Here is a 23,675-nt window from a genome sequence, read left to right as displayed (position 1 = left end):
AGTAAATGTGAAATAATATTGAAATAATACGATATGAGAATATAATATGTTGAAAAAATATGAACCACAATTAAATGTGAAATAATTAAAAAGAAACGTATTGTCAGGAATGTGCATGATCTAGTCAACTGTCTGGTCTTCCAGTTGGAGGCTTCATTCAGCTTCTGGTATAGGTATACCAGAATAGCTGCCCTCCAGTTCCACTGGTCCACTGTAGTCAGATCGATAAAGTACCGGAGATACGTCATGTCGACGTAGGTTCACTTTTGTCCACAAAGAGAGCAGCGCCTACCAAAAACATGAACTAGCAACGCAGAGCGCAAGCACGGTGATACTCAGTAAAAAGCTCGTCACCCTCCTGCTCCGACTTCACTGCCGCCACCAAGTGGTTCTCATACAGCCGTATCAAGCTGGAGAACCTAATATGCGTCCCACTCGTCGCTCTGCACTCGTAATCCGTCATGTTTGGGTCCATGCCTAGATAGTTCACCACCCACTCAATGACCTCAACCCTCTGTATCCGAGAATGGTCGAGAAGCCTCCCTCTAATCGGCAAGTTGAGCAGACAGGCCACGTCGTGTAAGGTGATTGTCAACTCCCCAACAGAAAGGTGGAAAGAAGACGTCTCCTCGTGTCAGCGCTCGACAAAAGCGCCCTGTATGCAGTGGCTGATGGTACTATATTCGATCATGCATAACCCGCCAAGCCCGCTCCCAGCTACCACGTCATTAAACCACTAACCACTGAAGCTGTGGTTTAAACAGAGAAAATATCTTCCGCGCATGGTTCACGGATTTTATGGTCGGCCGTTCCTATCACAACAAAAACAAAAACAAAAAAGAAACTTAGTTAGACCGTTAGGAGAAAGTGGAATAAAAATCTAAATAGAAAACGGTTAAATTATAAAGTGTAATTAAAAAAACTACATCTCCCTCCCAAACACGTCGAGCGACGTGGTCGTGATAGTAAATCAGCACGGAAGTGTTTGTATAGGCCCTCTCGGGTAGCCCTCCTCCACATCATCCTCCCTGCTCGGAGGGTCCGCATCAGGTATATCATCCTCATGATGTCTCACCTCCTCCTCGATCTCCTCCTCCTCACGTACCACCTCATGAGAGGAAGACGCCTGAGCCAGCCGACTTCTAGATCCAGATGAGGAGCCAGCAGGCGCCTCATCCGTTTGGACGGTACTCGACCCGTCCCTGTGTCGATGCTAACTGTGAGACCCGCTCACGTCGAGACGATGCAGTCTGGGTCTCCCTACCCTTTCTAAGTCATGCGGGGTTTCCTGACATTTTCTTGAAAAAATTGAAACCGGTAAGAAGGCGAAACAATCAAGAAAATATAAAAAAACAATCAAGAAAATATAAAAAAAACAATTCTGAGTTCATTTCGGAAGTGAATTTTCGAAACTGGTTAGAGAGGTGTTTTCGGAAGTGCACTTCCGAAACAACCTGCGAACTCCATTTTTACAGAAAATCCACATCTTGTCCTAAATGCTTCAAAATCAATTTTTTCTTATCTAAACACAATAAGTGACATATAATAACTTAAACCTACTACATTATGCTAATTTCTAACACCCCTAATATAAATTTCAATCCTAGAGTTGAAGGTTGTTAAACTTACAGATTTGAAGCTTTGTTGATGGTGCCTTTGAAGTAGCCTTTGATTGTTAGAGAGCAAAGCTTTGTTGATGGTGCCTTTGAAGTAGCCTTTGATTGCTAGAGAGCAAGTGATTGTTGTTTTGAAGTAGTCTTTGATTTGTGTAGGAGCAAATGGTTGTTGTTTGGAAGTTTTGGTGTTTTAGGGTAAAATGAAAAAAGGGGAGGCTGTTTTGTTTAAACTGCAAAACGCATGAGTTTTCGGAGATGCATCTCCGAAATCACAATTTCGAAAATGTTTCTTCGAAAACTATTGAAGAGTAATTCAATATTCAGAAGATGGACTGATCTTCTGATGGTTACTCAGAAGATAGTATTGACCAGAAGATGCTGTCTGGGTCCCATTAGCTTAGCTGTTTAGTAGTAATGGTACTTTAGTATTTTGTAGTACTGTACTGTTTGTACCTTAGACTTGTTCACTAAGTTTACTGTTTTAGGGCTTATGTGGCAAAATTTTCTTTTCTTATAAATAGCCTTGTAATAGCTATCATTAATAGAAGAATACAACATTTGTTCTCTCATCTCTTTTGCGCCGTTATTCTATTATTCTCTTTGTCACCATCTTTATTCATTGTGCACCAACAATTGGTATCTAGAGCTCCGGTTTCAAACACAGGGAAACACGAGTGAACGTGAGTTTGTGTAACTGTGTGATTGATTTTGTTTCTGGGAAACAAAGTTGTGTTGAATCACATTTTCTTGGGTGTTTGTGGGTTGGGAAACACTGTGTGAGTGTGAGTGAAATCTGTTTTTGTCTGCACAAGTTTAAAGATGAGTGGAAGCAATTTGAATACCAAACTTCCAGTTCCTGATGGTAAAAACTGGAATAGATGGATGATTCAAATGCGTGTATTATTTAGTGCTCAAGATGTTTTAGATCTTGTCACTAGAGGATATGTTCCGGTTGCAGCGGATGCAACGGAAGAACAAAGAGAAGCGCAGAGGGAAACGAACAAGAGAGATCAAAAGGCGTTGTTCTTCATTCATCAGTGTGTGGATGTGAATGTGTTTGAGAAGATTTCTGATGCTATGACGTCTAAGGAGGCGTGGGATATACTGGTCAGGTGTTATGGTGGTGACGTATCAGTAAAGAAGGTGAAGCTTCAATCCCTGAGAAAGCAATATGAGAATCTCAACATGAAGAACAATGAGAAAGTCTCTGAGTATATCTCTGGAGTGATTGTGATCACTAATGAGATGAAGGCTTGTGGAGAAACTCTTTCTGAACAAGTAATCATAGAGAAGATATTGAGGTCACTTACTCCTCAATTTGATTATATTGTTGTATCTATTGAACATTCTAAAGATCTGGAAACCATGAGAATAGAAGAGTTGCAAAGCAGTTTAGAAGCACAAGAGTTGCGTCTGACTGAGAGAACTTCTGAGCGAGAAGTTGAGCAAGCTCTGAAGGCTTCTTTTGTCAAGAAGGACCAGAAGCATAGACGTGGTGATAGATTCCAGAAGGAAGCCTCAACTTCTGATGAGAAGAGATATCAGAAGGGAAAGGATAAGAAGAAAGTTCAATGTTACTGTTGCAAACACTTTGGCCATTTTGCTAGAGACTGTTTGGCAAACAAAGGAAGGAGATCAGAAGAAGCAAATATAGCCAGAGGAGGATCAGATGATGAACCTGTGCTATTGATGGCTTCAGAGTCGGACAAAAGATGTTCGTCAGAATGGTGGTATATGGACACTGGGTGTTCAAATCACTTGACTGGAAACAAACAATGGCTGATAAACTTTGACTCTGAAAGGAGGACAAAGATCAGATGTGCTAATGACAAGTATCTTTATGCAGAAGGTATGGGAAATGTCAAAGTCAAAGTGAAGAATGGAAAGACTGTTCTGATCAAAGACGTTTGGTATGTTCCTGGAATCAAAAGCAATCTGATGAGTGTGGGTCAGCTCATTGAGAAAGGTTTCTCAGTTGTTATGAAGAATAACCTCTTGAAGTTGTATGATTCCAATCAGAAGTTGATTATGCAATCTGAACAGGGAAGCAACAGAACATTCAAGGTGAATGTAGAAACAGCTGAAATAGAGTGTCTGAGTGCTGAAGGCTCAGAAGGTGATAGTAAGCTGTGGCACAAGAGGTTGGGGCACTTGAACTAAAGAAGCTTGGGGCATCTAAGTTCTAAGAAGCTTGTACATGGAATTCCAAAGATTGTGAAGCCTGAGAAGTCATGTGAGGTATGCATGAAAGGCAAGCAACCCAGATTGCCATTTGTATCAAAAGTTGCTCCAAGATCAAAGCATGCTCTGGGAGTAGTGCACTCTGATGTGTGTGGACCATTTCCAGAACCTTCACTTGGAGGAAATAGGTATTTTGTGTCTTTTGTGGATGAGTTCACAAGAATGACGTGGGTAACACTTATCAAGTTTAAGATTGAGGTGTTCACAGAATTCCAGAAGTTCAAGGTGAAGGCTGAGAAGCAGAGTGGTCAGAAGATAAAGATTCTCAGAACGGATGGTGGAGGCGAGTATAACTCTACAGAATTCCAGAAGTTCTGTGATGATAATGGGATTGAGCATGAAGTTACTGCTCCCTATACTCCTCAACACAATGGTCTTGCTGAACGTAGAAACCGTACTTTGCTTGATATGACGAGAAGTATGCTTAAAGAGAAGAAGCTTCCTCATAATCTATGGGGAGAAGCTGTTGCTACTGCAGCATATGTGCTTAATAGGTGTCCAACGAAGAGGCTAAAGGAAATTGTTCCTTTAGAGAAGTGGACTAAGGAGAAGCAGAGTGTTAGTCATCTGAAGGTTTTTGGTTCTGTGTGTTACAAACACGTTCCAGAAGCTAGAAGGAAGAAGCTGGATGATAGGAGCAAAGTGATGTTATTAGTGGGGTATCACAGTACAGGTGCATACAAGCTCTATTGTCCAGAAACTAACAAAGTTGAAGTCAGCAGAGACGTCATTGTGAAGGAATCAAAAGTTTGGGATTGGAGAGAGTCTCAACCAACTTCTGATGTAGAGATAACTTTTGAAGAAAAGTTAGAGTCAGAAGATGAAGAATCTTCTGAAGACGAGTCAGAAGATGAAGCATCTTCTGAAGATGAGTCAGATGGAGAATCTGATTCTCATCCAGATTCTGATGATGATCCAGATTCTGGTGGTAGTCATGATTCTGGAAGGGAAAATTCTGAAGACATAGGGTCTGGAGGACAAGCTTCTAGAGATGATCATGGAGGTGGTGACTCAGGAGTAGATGACTCTGAAGTAGCTCAGCGACCACAAAGAGTGAGAACTATACCAAGAAGGTTTGCAGATTTTGACATGTTGCAAGACACAGAAGTTGACTCAGAAGGAGAGGTCATTCAGTGTGCTATGTTAGTAGATTCTGAACCAGTGAGTATAGAAGAAGCGCTCAAGAAGAAGGTCTGGCTGAATGCCATGAAATAAGAACTTGAGGCTATAGAAAGAAACAAGACCTGGAAGCTGACAGAACTTCCAAAGAAGAAGAAAGCCATCAGCGTCAGATGGGTTTTAAAGGTAAAGTTGAAGCCAGATGGATCAGTTGGTAAACACAAAGCGAGGCTAATGGCTAGAAGTTTTCTTCAGAAACCTGGACTAGATTACTTTGAGGTGTTTGCTCCTGTAGCTAGACATGAAACAATCAGGCTGGTGATTGCGTTAGCTGCGAATAGAGGATGGTCCTTGATGCATCTGGATGTAAAGTCTGCATTTCTGAACGGTCCATTACAAGAGGAGGTATATGTGTCACAACCCTCTGGCTTTGTGAAAAAGAATAAGGAAGGGATGGTGTACAAATTACACAAAGCTCTGTATGGATTGAAGCAAGCACCCAGAGCTTGGAATTTGAAGATTGATTCATTTTTCAAGAAGCAAAGGTTTCAGAAGTGTGAGATGGAATATGGAGTCTATGTGCAACATTCTGGAAGCAATATGATTTTGTTGTATCTTTATGTTGATGACATATTGCTTACGGGGAGTTGTCCAGAAGATCTGATGAAGTTCAAGAAGGTGCTGATGAATGAGTTTGAGATTACAGACCTTGGGAAAATGACATATTTTCTAGGGATGGAGATTCTGTACTCAGAAGATGGAATCATTCTACATCAGTTGAAGTATGAGTTAGAACTTCTGAAGAAATTTAAGCTGGAGAATTGCAAAGCTGCTGTTACACCGTCAGAAACGAATCAGAAGTTGGACTCTGATTCTGAAGGTGAAGATGTTGATGCTACGATCTTCAAACAGCTGGTTGGTTCTCTAAGGTATTTGTGTAATACCAGGCCTGATATATGCTATGTAGTTGGATTGGTTAGTAGGTTCATGAGTAAACCTAAGTGGTCCCATTACCAAGCTGCTGTCAGAATCTTGAGATATGTCAAGGGAACTCTGAAATATGGCATATTGTTTCCTTCTGGGAGAAAGGAAGAATCAGAGTTATTGAGTTATTCTGATTCTGATTGGTGTGGAGACAGAGTTGATAGAAGGAGTACTTCTGGATATTTGTTCATGTTTCTGGGAGGTCCTATCTCTTGGAGTTCCAAGAAGCAACCTGTTGTTGCTCTATCAACGTGTGAAGCTGAGTACATCGCAGGCGCTGTAGCTGCATGTCAAGCTGTGTGGCTTCTGAATCTATTAGAAGATCTGAAGATTAGAGTGAAGAAGCCTCTGAAGCTGATGATTGATAACAAGTCTGCAATCAATCTTGCCAAGAATCCGGTGTTACACGGAAGAAGCAAGCATATTGAGACTGAGTATCATTTCTTGAGAAGCCAAGTCCAGAATGGAACATTAGAAGTTGTGCACTGCAGCACCCAGAAGCAGTTGGCAGATGTTCTGACAAAGGCGATCAAGACGGATCAATTTCTGCTCTTGAGGGATGGAATTGGCGTTGTGAATATGAATTAAGGGATGGTATTGAAGAGTAATTCAATATTTAGAAGATGGACTGATCTTCTGATGGTTACTCAGAAGATAGTATTGACCAGAAGATGCTGTCTGGGTCCCATTAGCTTAGCTGTTTAGTAGTAAGGGTACTTTAGTATTTTGTAGTACTGTACTGTTTGTACCTTAGACTTGTTCACTAAGTTTACTGTTTTAGGACTTATGTGGCAAGATTTTCTTTTCTTATAAATAGCCTTGTAATAGCTATCATTAATAGAAGAATACAACATTTATTCTCTCATCTCTTTTGCGCCGTTATTCTATTATTCTCTTTGTCATCATCTTTATTCATTGTGCACCAACAAAAACACCTTTTTTCTAATTAAAAAAATAATTTCGAAGATGCATCTCCGAAATCTCTTTTTTGCTGATTTCGGAGATGCATTTCCGAAATATAGAGACGTTTTAAAAATTTTACACGGATTTCTAAGAAGGTTGGGAGTGGATAAAGAAATTGTCTTACTGTTTTCAAGCATAATGGGTGTGAGTGTGATCTTCACATAACACTTTTGGTGTGGAATGATCCGGCCTCAAATCCACTGATCTTTCACATTTGTCTTTTAAAAATAGATCTCTTTAAAAATAAATCTCGTTGGAGTATAAACTACTAGTATGATTGATCTTGATTTGGTAGCAATGTGAAAATATATATGTACATTGATATTGACAAAATCACTTTTATCCAACGAAAGCTTATTGCAATCAAATGTGAAGAAAAAAAGAGTATGGATTAATAATGGAAACACATTCATGTGACCATGACATTCCTAAACCTATCACACCACAAAAATTGAATTGAAATAGGTGCAGAAATTCAACTGATATTTTCTCCAACCATCACCACAAAAATTGACTAGCAAGCACACATTAGACTTTTCTTTGGGAAAATTAGCTACAATACAACTAAATACTAACATACTAAGTCTCAAATGCATTTATAACCTGCCTAAACCTATCAGACATTAGACATACGTACAAAATTAGGACTTTGTCCAAGGTGAGTACTAGGCCAGGTTCTGTACTCATCTTTCATTGCCAAAAACAGTCCTAGAAAAAAGATACCATTGCTAATCATTCCCTATTCCGCTATAGTTTATCAACCTTCTATTCCTGCAACATGCTTTAGCAACCACCCTACTAAATAAGCCGCAGCTCCTGCTATGACACCACTCAGAAGAGTAACAGCTGTGGTCAACATCATGTTTTGACCAGCAATTCTTGCCCTTGCCACACCTAGAAGAGCTAGGCCAAGTGATGAAACAAGGCAAGCACTAACAAATTTAACTGAATCATTATCTGTAAATGGTATAAGGATGATGAAAGATAGTAGAGGTATTGAGCCAAACACCATGAAGGATGCAAAGGTGATTAGGCCATTCTTCCATGGCTTCTTTTCTTGGTCTGCTGGTAGCATTCCTTTGTCAGCTGCCATTCTTTGGTCCACTAGTATGTTATTGTATTTTGTAAATATGTTCACAACCTTGCACCAAAGTAAATAATCATGTTTAGAACTTAGAAGCAACTAATTGCTATTTGCAAATTCTAACCTAACTCAACTATTTGAACTCTGGTACACACAATCTCACTATGTCTGACTATCTAATGGTTATTATCATTTCATCTACCAAAAAATTACTGTTTTAAAGACCAGACTCTATTTGAATTGACTTATTCGAATTTATCTATTATACGTACCGCGGCGGCGTCGTTGTAATCCATTCCAAGGGATTGATAGTGTCTAACTAAATCTCTTTGTTCATTTTCTCTACCATTCAAAACATCCCATTCTGTGACTCTCCTTTCCTCAATGGTGACATCCCTCTCGGAGCTAGCGGAGACTATGTCTCCAAATCCCATTGATATTGCATCTGCTACTAAGTTTGCAAACCCTAGAACCAACACATTCCCTATATTCACATAACACACAAGTTAGATCAAAATTAGTATGTAATAATCTCTTAAGAGTTAAGAAAAAAGAGAATATATATTAATATAATTACCAGAAGAACTAGTGGTAGCTGAAATGGAGGAAATAAGAGAAAAGCATGTGATAATAGCATCAAGCCCTCCATAAACTATGCTTTTTACATATTCACCTCTCCAAGGTTCTTTTGGTCTTTCACTCTTGCTTTCAGTATCAGCACTATCACCACTAAGGAGAAGCCTTGTGGTGTTGTTGTCACCTCTCTCATCCATTATAGCACTGAATACTGATCAATCAAGCCTCTTGTTTTTTAATAAAAGTTTTGGAACTTTGTGGTTAATTATTGGCAGAAGAATTTAATTCCTTGCAATGTTTTCAGTTCACAGTAATGAACAGCTTTATTTTTATTCTTTTTTATTCTCTTCGTTTTTGTTAGTGTCGCTTCATTCAAAGTGTCACTTTGCATGTAAATGAACAAACACGTAGCAGGATTATGGTTGCCTGTTTTGAGCAACGTTGTTGACACGTTTAAATCACCACATGGCCACCGACCACCGTTCTTTTATAGCTGTAAACTACTAATAGTACTTTATATCTATGCATAGAAATATACTCTTTTCACACAATTACATATTTTTTTTAAGTAATAAATAAATATAATAGTAATTGAAAAATCTTAAAGATAGAATTTTTTTTATTTTACAAATCCAATATGTATGAATGATTATGCACTCTAATTTTAATAAATAATATAGATTCCTTTGAATTACTATATATATTTATATTTTTGATTAAAATATATACTAATATTTTATTTTACTCAAAACATTTTTAAAAAATTGCACAATTTTCTTTTTGAAAATAATTTTTTTAAAACAATTATTTATTTCTAAACATCAACGATTTATTTACAAATAAATATTATTGTAGAATTAAATTCTATATCAACATGTTAGTCGCCCTATCCCACTCTTTTATATACTATTCTTCACACGATTGCATAGTTTGATTTTAACCAATAAATAAATATAATAGTTTTAGAAATAAAATTTTAGAAGAAATTGCATTTTTTTGAGAAATAATTGAGTTACATTCTCTTTTTTACGTTAAAATATTTACTTTCCTATTGTGTTAAATAGTTTACATTTTTATATAATTAAATTTATAATATATACTATTGTTATTGATTTTTATTTCATAATATCATCATCACCATATAACAAATTATAAATATTCATCTCTCATGTTAAAGTGATGCCAAAATATCATTATTTTATTTGGGATTGGTCTGAAAATTTGACATTAAAGACGTTATGTGTTATTCTCACTTCAACTTTTTTATCAATTAATTTCGTTTGATATTTTTTAGTATTTGACATCACTATATCACAATCTTCTTAATATTAAAGAGTTTTTCTGTAAAAAACGGCAAATTCAAATATATTTAAGGAGAGAAATATTTACATTAACTTTTAGCAAAACATAAAATTGATAAAGATAAACTGTACCAATCTTTTGCAGGGCTTCTGGTAGAAATTATCAAATTTTTCTGTTAATGATATTCCTCATCTTATAATAGGTTTCATCTTTCTAATTTTTATTTGTCTCAAATTATTTTCCATTGAAAATATTAATATGATATTTATTATTTATTTCTACTAATTTGCACTTATTTAATAAATATTTTAATTCATGTAACTAATTTATTAACTATTATTAATAAATTTATTTTAGTAGATATTATTTGTTTTATCATTAAAATTAACACAATTAATCATTATTTTAAAAAGTGTGAAAGTTGCAAAGTGGACATTTATTATGAGACGGAGAGAGTATAGTGAGACTTTATTTTTTAAATATTTGTTTGTAAAAAAATACATAAAATATTTCAATATAAAATAAAAATATTAGGTTTCATAATAATTTCAAAAGTTAAACAATTATTAAAATTGATAAAATAAACTAATTAAAATTAAATTATATATTAAAAATTTATAAAATTAATAATACATACTTAGTTATTATAATCTATATTTAAAATTGTAAACACAAAATTTAATTTCTTCAATGACATATTTAAATATTAAAATTAGTTGTTATTAAAAATATATTTATTTATTTATTTATATTCAAATGATTAAAGTGCAATATATATTTAATCTTCAAAAAATACTCTAATTCACAATTCAATTTAATTTTAGATGATTTTATTAAATCTGATTCAATATAATTTTAATTTTAATTTTAATATACAACATATAATATATTTAAAATAAATAAAATAATAAAAAATAAATTAAACTAATAATATTTAAATCTATTAAATATCCGCAAATAATAAAGGGTCATGCTAACGAGTGCCCCAGGGGCACTGGTTAAGGATTCCAAATATAAAGAATATTCTATAAATAAATAAAATATTTTAGTTTACAATGCATTGAATACAAGTAGTTTTAAGAAAAGATACCTTTTATTTCTTAGAAAAGTCAATTATTTCCATTTTTATTACATTGAATACAAGTCTTTAATAAACTAAACATACCTTTTTAAATTCTTAACCAGTGCCCCTGGGGCACTCGTTAGCATTTCCCTTAATATTTATATTATAGTAATAAAAAATAAATATTTCCATTTTTATTACATTGAATACAAGTCTTTAATAAACTAAACATACCTTTTTAAATTCTTAACCAGTGCCCCTGGGGCACTCGTTAGCATTTCCCTTAATATTTATATTATAGTAATAAAAAATAAATACTATATATATTATTGACATCCAAATATATTTTATAATAGTTATTTTTATTAGGTTTAGATTTGAGTACTCGTTAATCAACATAACTAAGATTTATTAGGAGGCCGACATCTCGCAGTATATACTTTTTCAGTTACACAGGCTACAAATCAAATCGTCACAATATTTTTGTTTTTTATATTGTTATTTTGTACACTTGTTGTGACCGACTTCTCTGTCATATTCACGACTATTCGTTGGATTAGAATACAAGGCTGAAATTGTCACATTCATAAGCATGCAAATGAATTTATATATCTAAACCATTTAATTTAATTTAAATTAATATACTAAACATCAAATAATTTCTTTTCTTTTTTTCCTTTAACTACCAAAGAAATATGAAATTTCAAAATAATGACCAAAAATATATAAAACTTGCATCAACAACATTTTGGCTAAACCAAAGGCCTCCTTTCATCATCTTCACCTACAGATTCCTGGACTCCCCCCATCTCTTCATCATCATCACCAGTAGTTGACTTTGAACTATTAGGAGAAGAATTTATGGCTTTTTTGTTGATGATTGGTTTGTTTTCAGGCAACATCTTCAATGTGATTCCCATAGCTATGAGTATTAGTCCACTACCATGTTGTTCTGTTAATGGTTTTGTAAATATCAAATAGGATAGTAACAATGTAACTGCTTTTCTTGCTGTTGTTATCTGTCATCATACAATTCAAATGGATTCAAATAAGGTGAATTAATAATAGCATTTATGATGCACAAGGTGCTTGTTTTTTCAAATATGTGACATATTAATGTTAGGTGTGTGGTACAAAGTACCAAAGTGACAAATTGAAATGAGGAAAAGGTTGTGATAGTAAATTACCATGGCTGTGGTGGCAGCACCAAAAAGGGCAATGAGGGATAGGACAGAAACTTGACCTATAAATGTTGCCATTGCTTCAAAGACTAAAACACCATACACGTAGGGATGCTGCAAGGACAAGAAAAGTGTGATTCTATTGATGAGAAAAGTGGAATAACAGAATAATGTTGTAAGTGGTAAAAACAAGGAGGTGTTTATTCCAAATTTACCTGTGAACATGAAGTCCATGCTTTGAATAATTCTCCTGTAAAAAGCATTGGTGGGATTAAGAAAGGTAGTCCCACTACAGTTGAGCAGAACAGCATCTCCATCTGTGTTAACAACAAAAAAAAGTATAACAATTTTATATGCAGCTAAAGTATACTACTAGAATGTGTCAAGGGTCATGTCTGGTGTCTGTGTCAGTATCGTGTCTGGTGTCTGTCTGTATCAGTGCGATGATTACGAAGTGATGGAAAAACAATCACCTGTGTGGTATCAGGGTTCATAGTAAAGATAGCTTCTTGAAGATTTCCGAGAAAAGAATCCATAACCAAAGCGCCGGTTATCATAACAACACCAACAACACTGAAATTAGGGGATGTATGTGCATCTGCTAGTGTGAATAGGATCAATCCAACAACCAAGAGTATTGCAGATATATATTCATGAATTGGATACTTCCTTCTCAAACCAGGAATAAAAGCACCCATTATCATCACTGGCAGAACCTATATAGCATCAAAAATTGAATCCATTATATTGCAACATTCAATCTTCACTTAGCTATACAACATGAATGACACATTTTGAAGATCAAAAAGCATGTTAAAAGTGCCTAAAACATGTTCAAAACAGTATCCTTCAAAAATGGGTAAAGTAAAGGTAGTTGTTTTTCTTTTGTCTATTATGCTTTTTTAGAGTTACCTTAGTGGATTTGAACATGATCTGTGCAGGGTAATTAAGAAAAGCCAAAGACCCCTTTGTTAAACCATGTGAACCCATGAGTACAGCAGAAAGCTTCACATAAGTTTTCCATGGATTCACCATTTGCTTGCTTGTGAAACCTTGAAGGTAAATCAGAAACAGGTAAACAAATCCTTGAATAAATGTGAAGTACCAACCATAGCTGAAACAGAAAAAACCAAAATCACTCATTTCACTTTTAAGGTAAAAAAAAAGTATTAACAAATGAAACATTAATAACATGTTATGAAAAATTCACCTGAAATGAAGCCTGTTATACACATATTCCTGAAAATTAAACAAAAAGGGGAAAACAGAAATTGAATAAATTTACCAAAATCAAATAAAAAAAATTCAATTTAACCACTTATAAACACACACACATAGAAACAAAACAAAATAAAAAAGCATAAAAATCAGTTTTTTTTTTTCTGCAACCCAATAGCTGAAATTGTAATCAAGAAAAAACCAAAACAAGAACAGAGTGTGTATACAAATATACCTCACAGATACCATTAACAAGATATCCAAAGAAGAAACCAGAAGAACAAATGAGGAATTGTTGCCATCTGGGTTTATCAGAGAGTGAAATTCCAAACAACTTACGACCCTGTTCTTCTTTCTTCATCACCATTTCCCTTCTTTTTCGTCAAACTTAACACAAACCCAAATTTCAATTCAATAAAAAGACTATATTTTTGTAAAACTGAAACCGTGAAACGTGATCAAATCATGTGAAGAAGCATTTGGGGGTAAAATCATTGCATGTTGACTTTAGAAGCAGCAGAGAAGAAGAAGAAGAAGAAGAAAGGAGTTTTTGGGTGGCACAAAACTGAAACTTGGTCTATTAGTCTAATCAAGCATATGGTATATTTAAATATGCATGGAAAGTTTTTAGAGAGAGAAAGTTAGAGAGAGAAAGAGAAGGAGCGTGGGTTTGTGTGTGTTGTTGTTTGTTGTTACAGTGGAATTTATGGTGTGCTGTGAACGTGATTGTGAAAATGTGATTATACGCAAAGGTGGAATTAATTGAATTAAATCAGAGAATTACTCATCTTTAACAAAAAAAAATTAACTGTTGTAAAATAAATATTTTATTGATTTTCAAATTTCAATACAGTGTCAAATCAACCTCTTTCAATTATATTTATGAGTATAATTAATATACAACAGTATTTGGACAGGTAATTATTATAAAAGAATTTGAAAAAAAAAATTTTATTTGAAAAGTCTTTTATATTTTGTTTGTATGAGGAGAAGAATGGAAATTTAATATTTTTTGATAAATATCAGGGAAGTATTGATATTTTTGTTAAATAAGGAGAATGCCAGTTGGTGGGTCATGTGAGCTACATGAAAAATATTTGATGCTCCATAGAAGTTAGGGTATTTAGAAATGATATAGGTGGGGTTCTTTTAGTATTTTACTTTCTTGCTGATTTTGATGTTAAGTTATTTATTTATGGCTGATTTTGATGTTGCCCATTTTTCTTTTAGTATTTTTTTATTTACTAAAAAAAAATTTTTTATTAAATGTTAAATATTAAAGAGAGTGTTTTTGGTATTATATAAAAAAAAATAGAGTGAAGACCCATTTTGGTTCCTCACAAAAACTACCGAACCTAAATTAGTCCTCCACAAAACAAAGACTCGATTTAATCCCTTACAAAATATAACTGGGTCATATTAGTCTTTCTGTAAATATTTTTTTTAAACCGGTTTTTTCTTCTACTTTTAAACCGTGACTGTACCGTCAAGTGGTATTTTATTTTTTATTTTTCATTTTTTAAATATTAAATTGATTTTTACTTCCGATTTTTTCTTTTACTTTTAAACCGTGACTGTACCGTCAAGTGGTGTTTTATTTTTTATTTTTCATTGTTTAAATATTAAATTGATTTTTACTTTTAATTTTAAACAATTCAGATTTTAAAATATAAAAAAGATAAGATTTGAGCATGAGAAGGAATCAAACTCAAGACATTTAGGTCACATGCTATGCAACATACATTGATGATAAATAATTGACATGATTTATAGTAATATTAATCAATTATGAATTTAAAACAAAAAAACATAAATTTTGGTACCTATAGGGTCTCAAAGTCAAGTCCCTTCCTTCAAATTAAATAGTAGTCACTTTATTGTAAATATGAAAAGTAATCTAAGAGGGGTTGCATGAATTAGATTAATTGATATTAGTGAATTTTTCTCAATAATGAATGTTAACAATGTTCTGATTTTTTTGAAACTATTATAACAATTTCGGAAAAATAAGAACAACATTGTTAACATTCATAATCGAGAAAAATTCACTAATACCGATTAATCTAACTGATTCACCTGCTCTTAAATCACTTTTCATATTTTCAGTGAAGTGGCTATCATTAAATTTGAAAAGACTTGAGTTTGAGACCTCATGGGTACAAATTTTATATTTTATATTTTAAATTTAGAATTGTTTAATATCATTATAAATCATGCGAATTATTTGTCACCGGTGTACGTTGGCATAGTGGTAAAGGCATAAGATGTGGCGTAAATGTCTCTGAGTTTGATTCCTTCTCAAAACAAATTTTATGTTTTTTGATATTTTAAAATTTGAATCGTTTAAAAATAAAATCGAAATTAAAAATAAAAATTAATTTAGTATTTAAAAAATGAAAAATGAAAAATAAAATACGACTTAGCGATCCAGTCACGGTTTAAAAGTAGAAGAAGAAACCGGTTTGAAAAAAATATTAATAAAAAAACTAATATGACCTGATTATATTTTATAAAGGATTAAATCAGTTTTTTTTTGTGTGGAGTACTAATTTAAGTTTTATAGATTTTGTTAGGGATAAAAATGGGTCTTCATTAAAAAAAAGTATTACTAATACTTTTAAGTTTAGATAGACATATCAAAAGAATATAAAGGAAAGAAAACTAATCTTTTATTAAGGTATTCTTTTCACGTTTATTATAGATATAAAAGATTAAAATATATTTACAAATAAAGTAAAAAGTATTGAATTGAGAGTGATTAAAATAATATGATTAAATAATATGAGTAAAAAAGAGTTATTATATTAAAACTAAAAAAGGTTAATTATTTTTAGAAAACACTTTTAACATATACATCAATTATATTGTGATATAGGCACAAATGTATTAAATATTACAAGATTATTTGGACTAGAATAATTTTAATTAGATTTTGAAAGGAAGCGACTCATAATTTTAAATTGTCTAAAAGCGTTATAAAAGGTCATTGAACAAAATCGGAGGGCATGACATGATGGGTCATGGGTCTTTCGATCTGATCCATCACTACTAGGGCATGGGGCACCTGACCCAAACTCATTTCCATTAAGTGGCAATCGCGTCAATACATGTTAAGTCATTTATCTCTTAAGGAACAATTATTCCTACTTCTTTAAGGAAGAGCCTCGATAAAACTGGCCTAGGTTACACTCTCACTCATTACTAAATCGTCTCAATTTTCGCTATCATTATGGTGACACAACGAGGCACAACAACAACTAGAAGAAGCAACGTCAACAACAACGAGGCCTTAGTAGAAATGTGAGTTGTTGTGGTGGAATTATGTCGCTCCTAGGCATGGCAACAAAACCCGTCCTCGCGGATACCCACTCGAACCCGCTCAAAGTTGACGGGGACAATCTGCTTTGACTGAGTTTGAGTTTTCCCCAATTACAAAATAGGGGGACGGGTCGGGTAATGGGGACACTAGTACCCACCTCGAACCCAACCCCTTTATTTCATTATGTATATTATTATTTATTTTTGATAATTTAAAATATTAAATAAGTGGCTAATGTTTTGATATTTTGATTTGTATTTATTACTTAAAATATTTTAAATGTATGTATGAAATTGTTTTATTTTATTATTTATAATGTAATTTTATTTTGGAAAGAATAAGTAATTTTACTTAAAAAAAAATTGATTTCACTAAATGGATGGTGGCGGGGTGGGGATACCTAAACCCAATCCAAACCCGTTTGGGTCGGGTTTGATTTTTAATTCTCCATTCCAAGTTGGGTTTGGGGCGGGGAACGGGGATTGTTTGGGGACTTAGGTTAGGGGGAGGTAGTAATCGTCCCCGACCCTCCCCATTGTCATTCTTACTCGCTCCAAGCAATGCAGGATAACATCCTAACCTTTCAGGAAAGGCATCGTGATGACAATCCACTCGAAGACTATGAGGTTCTGGATCCCCGTTATCTATTTGAGGAAATCTGGGGCACCCCCGTATGAGAAAAATTCAAGCTACTATGAATGGTGAAGTTTGATGGGACATACGAACCCCATGAACACATTGCTTCCACCAATACTCGGATGGTGATAATTGGCTCTTCTGACTCCGTGAAGTTTAAGATCTTGTCTAGAACTTTCAAGTAGACGGTTCTTAGATGGTTCATAAACCTCCCATGTTTTTAAGTGGCCAATTTTCAAGACCTATCGAGGAAACTCCGTTAATTTTTGACGAGTAATCACTAGAACAACCTGCTTAATCAATGTTCTTCAAGGGAATTCCAAGTCCCTGAGGAAGGACCTTACCCATTTCTTTGAGGAAATTATAAAGGTAATACATTAAAAGCAAGAGATGTTCGTGAAGAATTCCAAAATGGTTTAAAGGTCAGCCACTTTGATGAGTCTTTCTCCTTAGAAACTTGTCATTTTCATGGTTGAAATTATGGCACATACCAAGTTTTATATCCAAGGGAATAGAGAAATGTAAAAAAGAAGGTTTGACACTTCAATGAGTCTCTTCTATTAAACTTGGGTGAGCTTTTTGCCATGTTTCTAGGCAGCGCCATCTTTCCTTTTCTGAGATTCCTTCAACTCATTCAAAGAGCAATTGTCTCCCTCCCGGTGTTCTGCTTGGTCTTTAAGTTCAAGACACTCGTAATTGACGGAATATGGGCATCAAACATTATACACTCCAACATAAGACCTCTTAGAAGTCAAGTCTCTACTAAGTTGAACATCTGCATGGATCCCAATTGACTCCTTGTTACCTCATATTTCTCGACACAACCTGAATAAGAGGTTTGAAGACGAATCTCAAATGGTGATCAATAATTTGAGTTACTCCCTCCGTTTTTTATTATAAGTCGCTTTGAAAAAAAATTATATTTAAATATAAGTCATTTTACAATTTCAATGAATAATTAATAATACTTTTCCTATAATATCCTTAAATATTTATTATTATCTCTCCTTTCAATTATGTAAATTTATCTTCCACGTGTCATTAATGAGGGATAATTTTTATATGTTTAATCCGTTAAGTAAAATCAAACTTGTCTTTGTTTAACAAATTTTCCATTAAATAAATTGGCACAGCCAGTGAAACCTTTGTGCAAAAATTTAAAATTTTTTTCTTTTTAAATCTTCATTTAAGTTCTTCATTTATGAGTCTTCTCAAAGTCTTAAGTGTGTATGAGATTGATGAGTAGTAGGATAACTAAAAAGTACGCTAGAATAATAACTAGATGATATGTTAGAATGGTTCATTCAAGAAACAATAATACTAATGGAGAACAACCATCCAGTACTACGGGTGGAGGCATTATTGATGCGACTTCGACTGAAGCAAATGCCTCCAAAGCAAGCATGAAGGCCATGTTGTCGATTGCACATGAAGGGGAAATAATTTCCCCGAAAATAATGGCGAGTATCCCTACGAATCCGAGACCCATTAGGACAAGTGATTTTAGGCCTTATGCCATGAGTTTCACAATGCTTATAATTAGTCGCGAACAACCTTATGGCATGCCAACATTAATGATGGCAGGCTTACAACGAATGCGTCAACATTTGCTAATAAAACGATGACTGCTTATTCGCCGCTATTGGCATTATGATCGGCCATAAGCGACCCTTGTCAAACCAGTCAACCCCAATTGGAAATGGATTTGCTTCCCAAGTCATGCCGACCTTTGCCATAAATACTATGGTGGCAATAAGATAACAAATAGACGAGAGTAATCATGCAATGATTAACTTACTAACTCGAGAAATGGGTATTATATTCAATCCTCTGATTCAAAATACAATAATAGTTACCAACAATTAGTGACTCAAATGTCTCGAATCGCTAATTTCTTTGGCACCCTTCAAACGCAAGTTCGACCGATCATAGAACCCTAGATGACTAGGCCGACTCCCAATGAAGGGGTAACCCATTACAATCATGGCCAATAATTTGTACCATAAATAGTCGAATAATATAGGCCTAGGAAATTTGAACAAAGAAACCCACTAGTTTTTATAGTTAACTAAAATCATGATGTCGATCAAGTAGTCCATCAAGTCCAGCAAGAAAACCTGCCAGGACAAAACAATCTTGCAGCCATGGTAGAAAGAGTCATGGCCCAAAATTGATTGAATGTAGGCCTGCATAAGCCGAATTATACGTCCCCTCTATCAGATTATGTGTTACAAATAGAACTCCCAAGGGGTTGGAAAGTCCCTAAGTTCACAAAAATTGTTGGTGATACTAGTGACTCCATAGTCGAATATATTGCTCGATATCTGACTGAAGCGAGAGATATAACAAATAACTAAAATCTTAAGATGAGATATTTTCCTAATTCCCTTACCAAAAAAATGCCTTTACATGGTTTACAATACTCCCCGCACACTCCATTTGTAATTGGACTTAGTTATAAAGATTGTGTTGCAAATTTTGATTATATTTCAAAAGTTCTAAATAAATTTTGTCACATCTTAAAATGACAAAAATGAAAAAATTATTTTCAAAATATTAACTTATAATGATTTGACTTAGTCAAATAATTATATTTAATTATTTTGACTTGACCTAGTCAAAGCTCTTACTCCATATCTCTCTCTCATGTAACTATTCCCTTATCATCTTTTACAAGACAAAGAAAAAAAATAATGATGCATAGAACCTAAAAACCCTTTTGCTTCTTTTGATCCTGGTTACATCTTCATGTCGTCTTAAATTATTTCTTGTTGTTCTGATACCTCAGAGTTTTATTGAGAATCTCAGAAGAACCTTTTGAATCTTGGGAGATTTGCGCTTATGAGGAGGATACATCTTTAAGGACAATGTTCATACACGCCTCAAGTTTAGTTAACGTCTTATTACTTTTGTAGGAATAACATTTGTAATTGTTAGAAGATGTGATCGAGTTATGTTAGTGCTCAATTTCTTCGACAGATTGTTCCATGAACAATTCTTTATGGGAAAATCTAAGATTAGTCTGAATGAATTGGCAAGTGTGAAACGAAATTTCGACTGTTGAAAGTGAGGTGCTTTACTCAAGTGCATGGACACGAACTAGTTGAAATAGTTGCTGTGAGCTTAGATTATTCCATCAGAAAGAAATTGGATACCCAATATCTAAGGGATATGTCCCAACTAGCGGACATTGTTCGACAAGTCGAACGGTTAAAAAGTAGAAAAGGTTAGGACCATAATTTTCTGCGTTTCTGTTACATTTTAGTGCCATTTTTTCCATGTTCTACACACGATTTCTGCATGATTTTAGACATTTCAGAGTGCGAATTAGCCTATAAAACACTTGATTTGGCATCCAAGCTTTTTCAAACAGTCATATAAATAGTGTATATATATATATATATATATATATATATATATATATATATATATATATATATATATATATATATATATATATATATATATATATATATATATATATATATATATATATATATATATATATATATATCACAAAAACAAGTGAAATGAATCATCTTCATTTTTTTCTCACATGAATTCATTCCCTACAAAAACTAGCTAGTGAAAGGTGCAATGGAGACCCGTAGAGTAGAGAAGTAATTATGGCTATAATCCAAATGTCAAATTACGAAATTCACATTTTAAATGAGGTAATTAATTGTTAACCATACGAATACTCTTTCTTTGGCCACAATTCAATCGGTGCTTTTCCGTTTCAGTCACGTTGTATATCAAAGTGGCAAACATTGATGGTCTTCTTAATTTCTGGTCCTCCTTCCTAAAAATAGTTACCTTCAGATAACTACAAAGTCAATACCCTGTTTCAAATTGGATAAGTTTTTATGTCAAAAAAGCATTGTATCCCTAAATTTTAGGTTAAGTAATAATGATGGAATGGAAGTTAAGTATTGGTAAAATCTTATTTGAACTTCAAGGGAAAAAATACGTGTACTTTATAATATTTATGAAAAAGCAAAGTCTCCGTCAAAAAAAAATGAAAAATGAAAAAGCAAAGTCTATATACAGCGTCAATGTAATAACTAATTTAAAAATAAATAAAAAAATGATTTGGACTATAGAGATTCACACTTACAAAAAAATCTTCACATCTACCATACAAGTTAAACTTAAGATGTTTTGAATGAGTCAACTCTTTATTAAGTGAGTCTTTTTTATTAAAAAATGTTAAGAGTCTTTAATATTATTTATGTTTATTATGTTTACATCTTAAAAGAATATAAGTGGTTAACTATCCATATAAATTGATAATTATGGCCAGAATTAAATTTAAATATTGCTTATTTCGGAGGAAAAAAATTCTTAAAGTGGAATTGATAAAGGCTAAGGTAAATGGAGTTTCAGTTTGAGATTTTAAGAGGAGGCGTAAGTTGTTGGTTGTTGGTTTGGGAGGAAGAGTTGTTTGGGGTCTTACTTAGTTTGATTAAGGGGGTGGTTAAGTAGGATAAGGAGGATGCTTGTGTTTAGGCTTTAGACTCGCTAGTTGGGTTATTGATAATGTCAACTTAATTATGATTGTCTGGCAATGTCTGTTGCTAGAGTCATAAGTAGGTCTTACAATATTTTAAAGGAATTAATAACTAGGCTTAATCTTAGGAGGCAAGGTATAATTTAGGAGGACAATGTGGTAGGTTGTTTCGCGTGTGTAGGTCAAGTTGAATCGACGTAGCATTTGTTTGTTCATTGTGATGCAACTTCCTCTATTCGGTATGTGGGTTGGTCGATGCTTATTCCATATTTGGTTTAGGAATGATGCAAGTCAATCAGTAGACGTGTTCAGTTTTGATGTTGACATTATTTGAAGTCAAGCAACTGCTAAAGATAGCTCAGGTATTCAAAGATGCACAAGATGGTTGATCAAACTATCCTCCTGAATCAAGCTAGGCGTTTGTTTAAAGTCAACAGTGTAGTCCAACTTCTATCAAGCGAAGACTTAAAATTTATGATCAGTGGTGTTTAAGCTTTTAGTATCTTAGACGATGGTAATTAACACAGAGATATCTCAAGCCTCATTCAGAAGACTCAAGGTTCTTATGTGACACTAAAATCAAAGATAACGATGTCAAGACTTGAAGTTTTGGAGTGTGAAAGATAGCAAGTGTGATAACTCGCATGATCATATCTATTGAGTGACCAGTATATTGTAAAGACGCAAGAGTATTTCTAGAAGTATTATATCTGAATTACACATACACCCGTTAAAATCATTGAGAAGCCTCACATTTTTTAATTAAAATAAAAAAAAATTTAGGTTCTAGCTAGTTGATTAGGGGTCTGACTACTTGACTAGGAATTTTTTTTTTAAAACTGTCTAATCGGTTAGATCATATGCCTAATCGATTAGATGATGTCTAATAGAGTATATAACAAATTATGACATTCTCTTAATGAGTGGCAACAACTCTATATCAAAATCTTCCATTTTGTGCCACAAAAATTGATTGTTTGCATTGTCTAATCGATTATGTCATTAATTTGGCTCACAAATTATTTCCAAATTTATACATTGTCTTAGCCTATAAATAGAGAGCTTCTATATTATTTTTCAACATCTAGAAAACTTGAAAAACCTCCACTTTTCATTTCTGTCATACCTCTCTAAATCATTCTTATTTTTCTCACACATTTTAGCCATAGTACTTTGAGAGTGTTCTCGAGTCTCGGTGAGGATATTGTTCTAGGTGAAGGTATAATTGTAAATTTACTAAGAGTTATTTTTTCTATTGAGTAAATAATCGTTCTTTAGGAAGTTATTATTTTTGTTCGGAAAAAAACCATTAAAAAAATTCTTATTTGTATTTTGAGGATTAGTCTTAGTCTCTGTTTGGTTCGTGAGTTCCTTTATTTAAAAAACTCTCTTTTGGTTCGTGAAGATCAATTAGTAAATCTCCATAACAATTTTTAAGCTCAACCCTATTAAAAGCGCTATCTAATTCGAGACAGTCAAGTGTAAAATCTCACTTGATTTCTGAGTTCAGCTCGGTATAAAAACTCAGTAGGTTTGAGATCATTCTTGTATAAGGTGATTCGTGGACATAATCAATGGCGGATTCAGAAATTATCTACCGTTGGAGCTATATATTTTTATTTAAGAAAAAAATTATGAATTTTTATGATATATATTGTTTAAATGATAAAATAAACTCAAACTATATGAAAGCTTTCGATTATTCACTAAAACTTTTCATTATATTAAAATATTCATTAATTCTTCATTGTTAAAATATGTTTATGTAACTGTACAGAAAAATATGATAACTAATATCAGTTATTAAAGAAAACATCTTAATAATTAATCTTTTTAGTAATTAAAGATAATCATTTGTTTTAG

General features: G+C 33.5%; 2 protein-coding genes across 2 annotated transcripts; both read right to left on the bottom strand.

Moving 5' to 3' along the window:
• Positions 1-7,374: 7,374 nt before the first annotated feature.
• On the bottom strand, positions 7,375-8,941 carry LOC131612077 (vacuolar iron transporter homolog 2.1-like). The gene is made up of 3 exons (XM_058883890.1): positions 8,585-8,941; positions 8,280-8,491; positions 7,375-8,064 (listed from the first exon to the last, which is right to left on the bottom strand). Exons 1-3 carry the CDS (start codon positions 8,778-8,780, stop codon positions 7,681-7,683), a joined length of 792 nt encoding a protein of 263 aa, XP_058739873.1. The 5' UTR covers positions 8,781-8,941; the 3' UTR covers positions 7,375-7,680.
• Positions 8,942-11,551: 2,610 nt separating this feature from the next.
• LOC131612076 (UDP-galactose/UDP-glucose transporter 2-like) lies at positions 11,552-14,054 on the bottom strand. The gene is made up of 7 exons (XM_058883889.1): positions 13,583-14,054; positions 13,340-13,368; positions 13,042-13,243; positions 12,603-12,845; positions 12,345-12,446; positions 12,136-12,243; positions 11,552-11,967 (listed from the first exon to the last, which is right to left on the bottom strand). The coding sequence occupies exons 1-7, from the start codon at positions 13,712-13,714 to the stop codon at positions 11,701-11,703; spliced, it is 1,083 nt and encodes a 360-aa protein (XP_058739872.1). The 5' UTR covers positions 13,715-14,054; the 3' UTR covers positions 11,552-11,700.
• Between the last annotated feature and the right edge of the window lie 9,621 nt (positions 14,055-23,675).

The sequence above is a fragment of the Vicia villosa genome, linkage group LG6 (genome assembly GCF_029867415.1).
Source record: "Vicia villosa cultivar HV-30 ecotype Madison, WI linkage group LG6, Vvil1.0, whole genome shotgun sequence".
NCBI lineage: Eukaryota > Viridiplantae > Streptophyta > Magnoliopsida > Fabales > Fabaceae > Vicia > Vicia villosa.
This window is presented reverse-complemented; position numbering and strand designations above follow the sequence as displayed.

Bases quoted from the DNA above. Each gene is read 5' to 3' on its own strand.
- LOC131612076 (XM_058883889.1), bottom strand. From the start codon at position 13,714: ATGGTGATGAAGAAAGAAGAACAGGGTCGTAAGTTGTTTGGAATTTCA. The intron at 13,369-13,582 runs GTATATTTGTAT...TTTAATTTTCAG, and splicing joins TTGTTAATGGTATCTGTGAG to GAATATGTGTATAACAGGCT. The intron at 12,846-13,041 runs GTAACTCTAAAA...GATGCTATATAG, and splicing joins TCATGTTCAAATCCACTAAG to GTTCTGCCAGTGATGATAAT.
- LOC131612077 (XM_058883890.1), bottom strand. From the start codon at position 8,780: ATGGATGAGAGAGGTGACAACAACACCACAAGGCTTCTCCTTAGTGGT. The intron at 8,492-8,584 runs GTAATTATATTA...ATGTGAATATAG, and splicing joins AGCTACCACTAGTTCTTCTG to GGAATGTGTTGGTTCTAGGG. The intron at 8,065-8,279 runs GTACGTATAATA...CTTTGGTGCAAG, and splicing joins ATTACAACGACGCCGCCGCG to GTTGTGAACATATTTACAAA.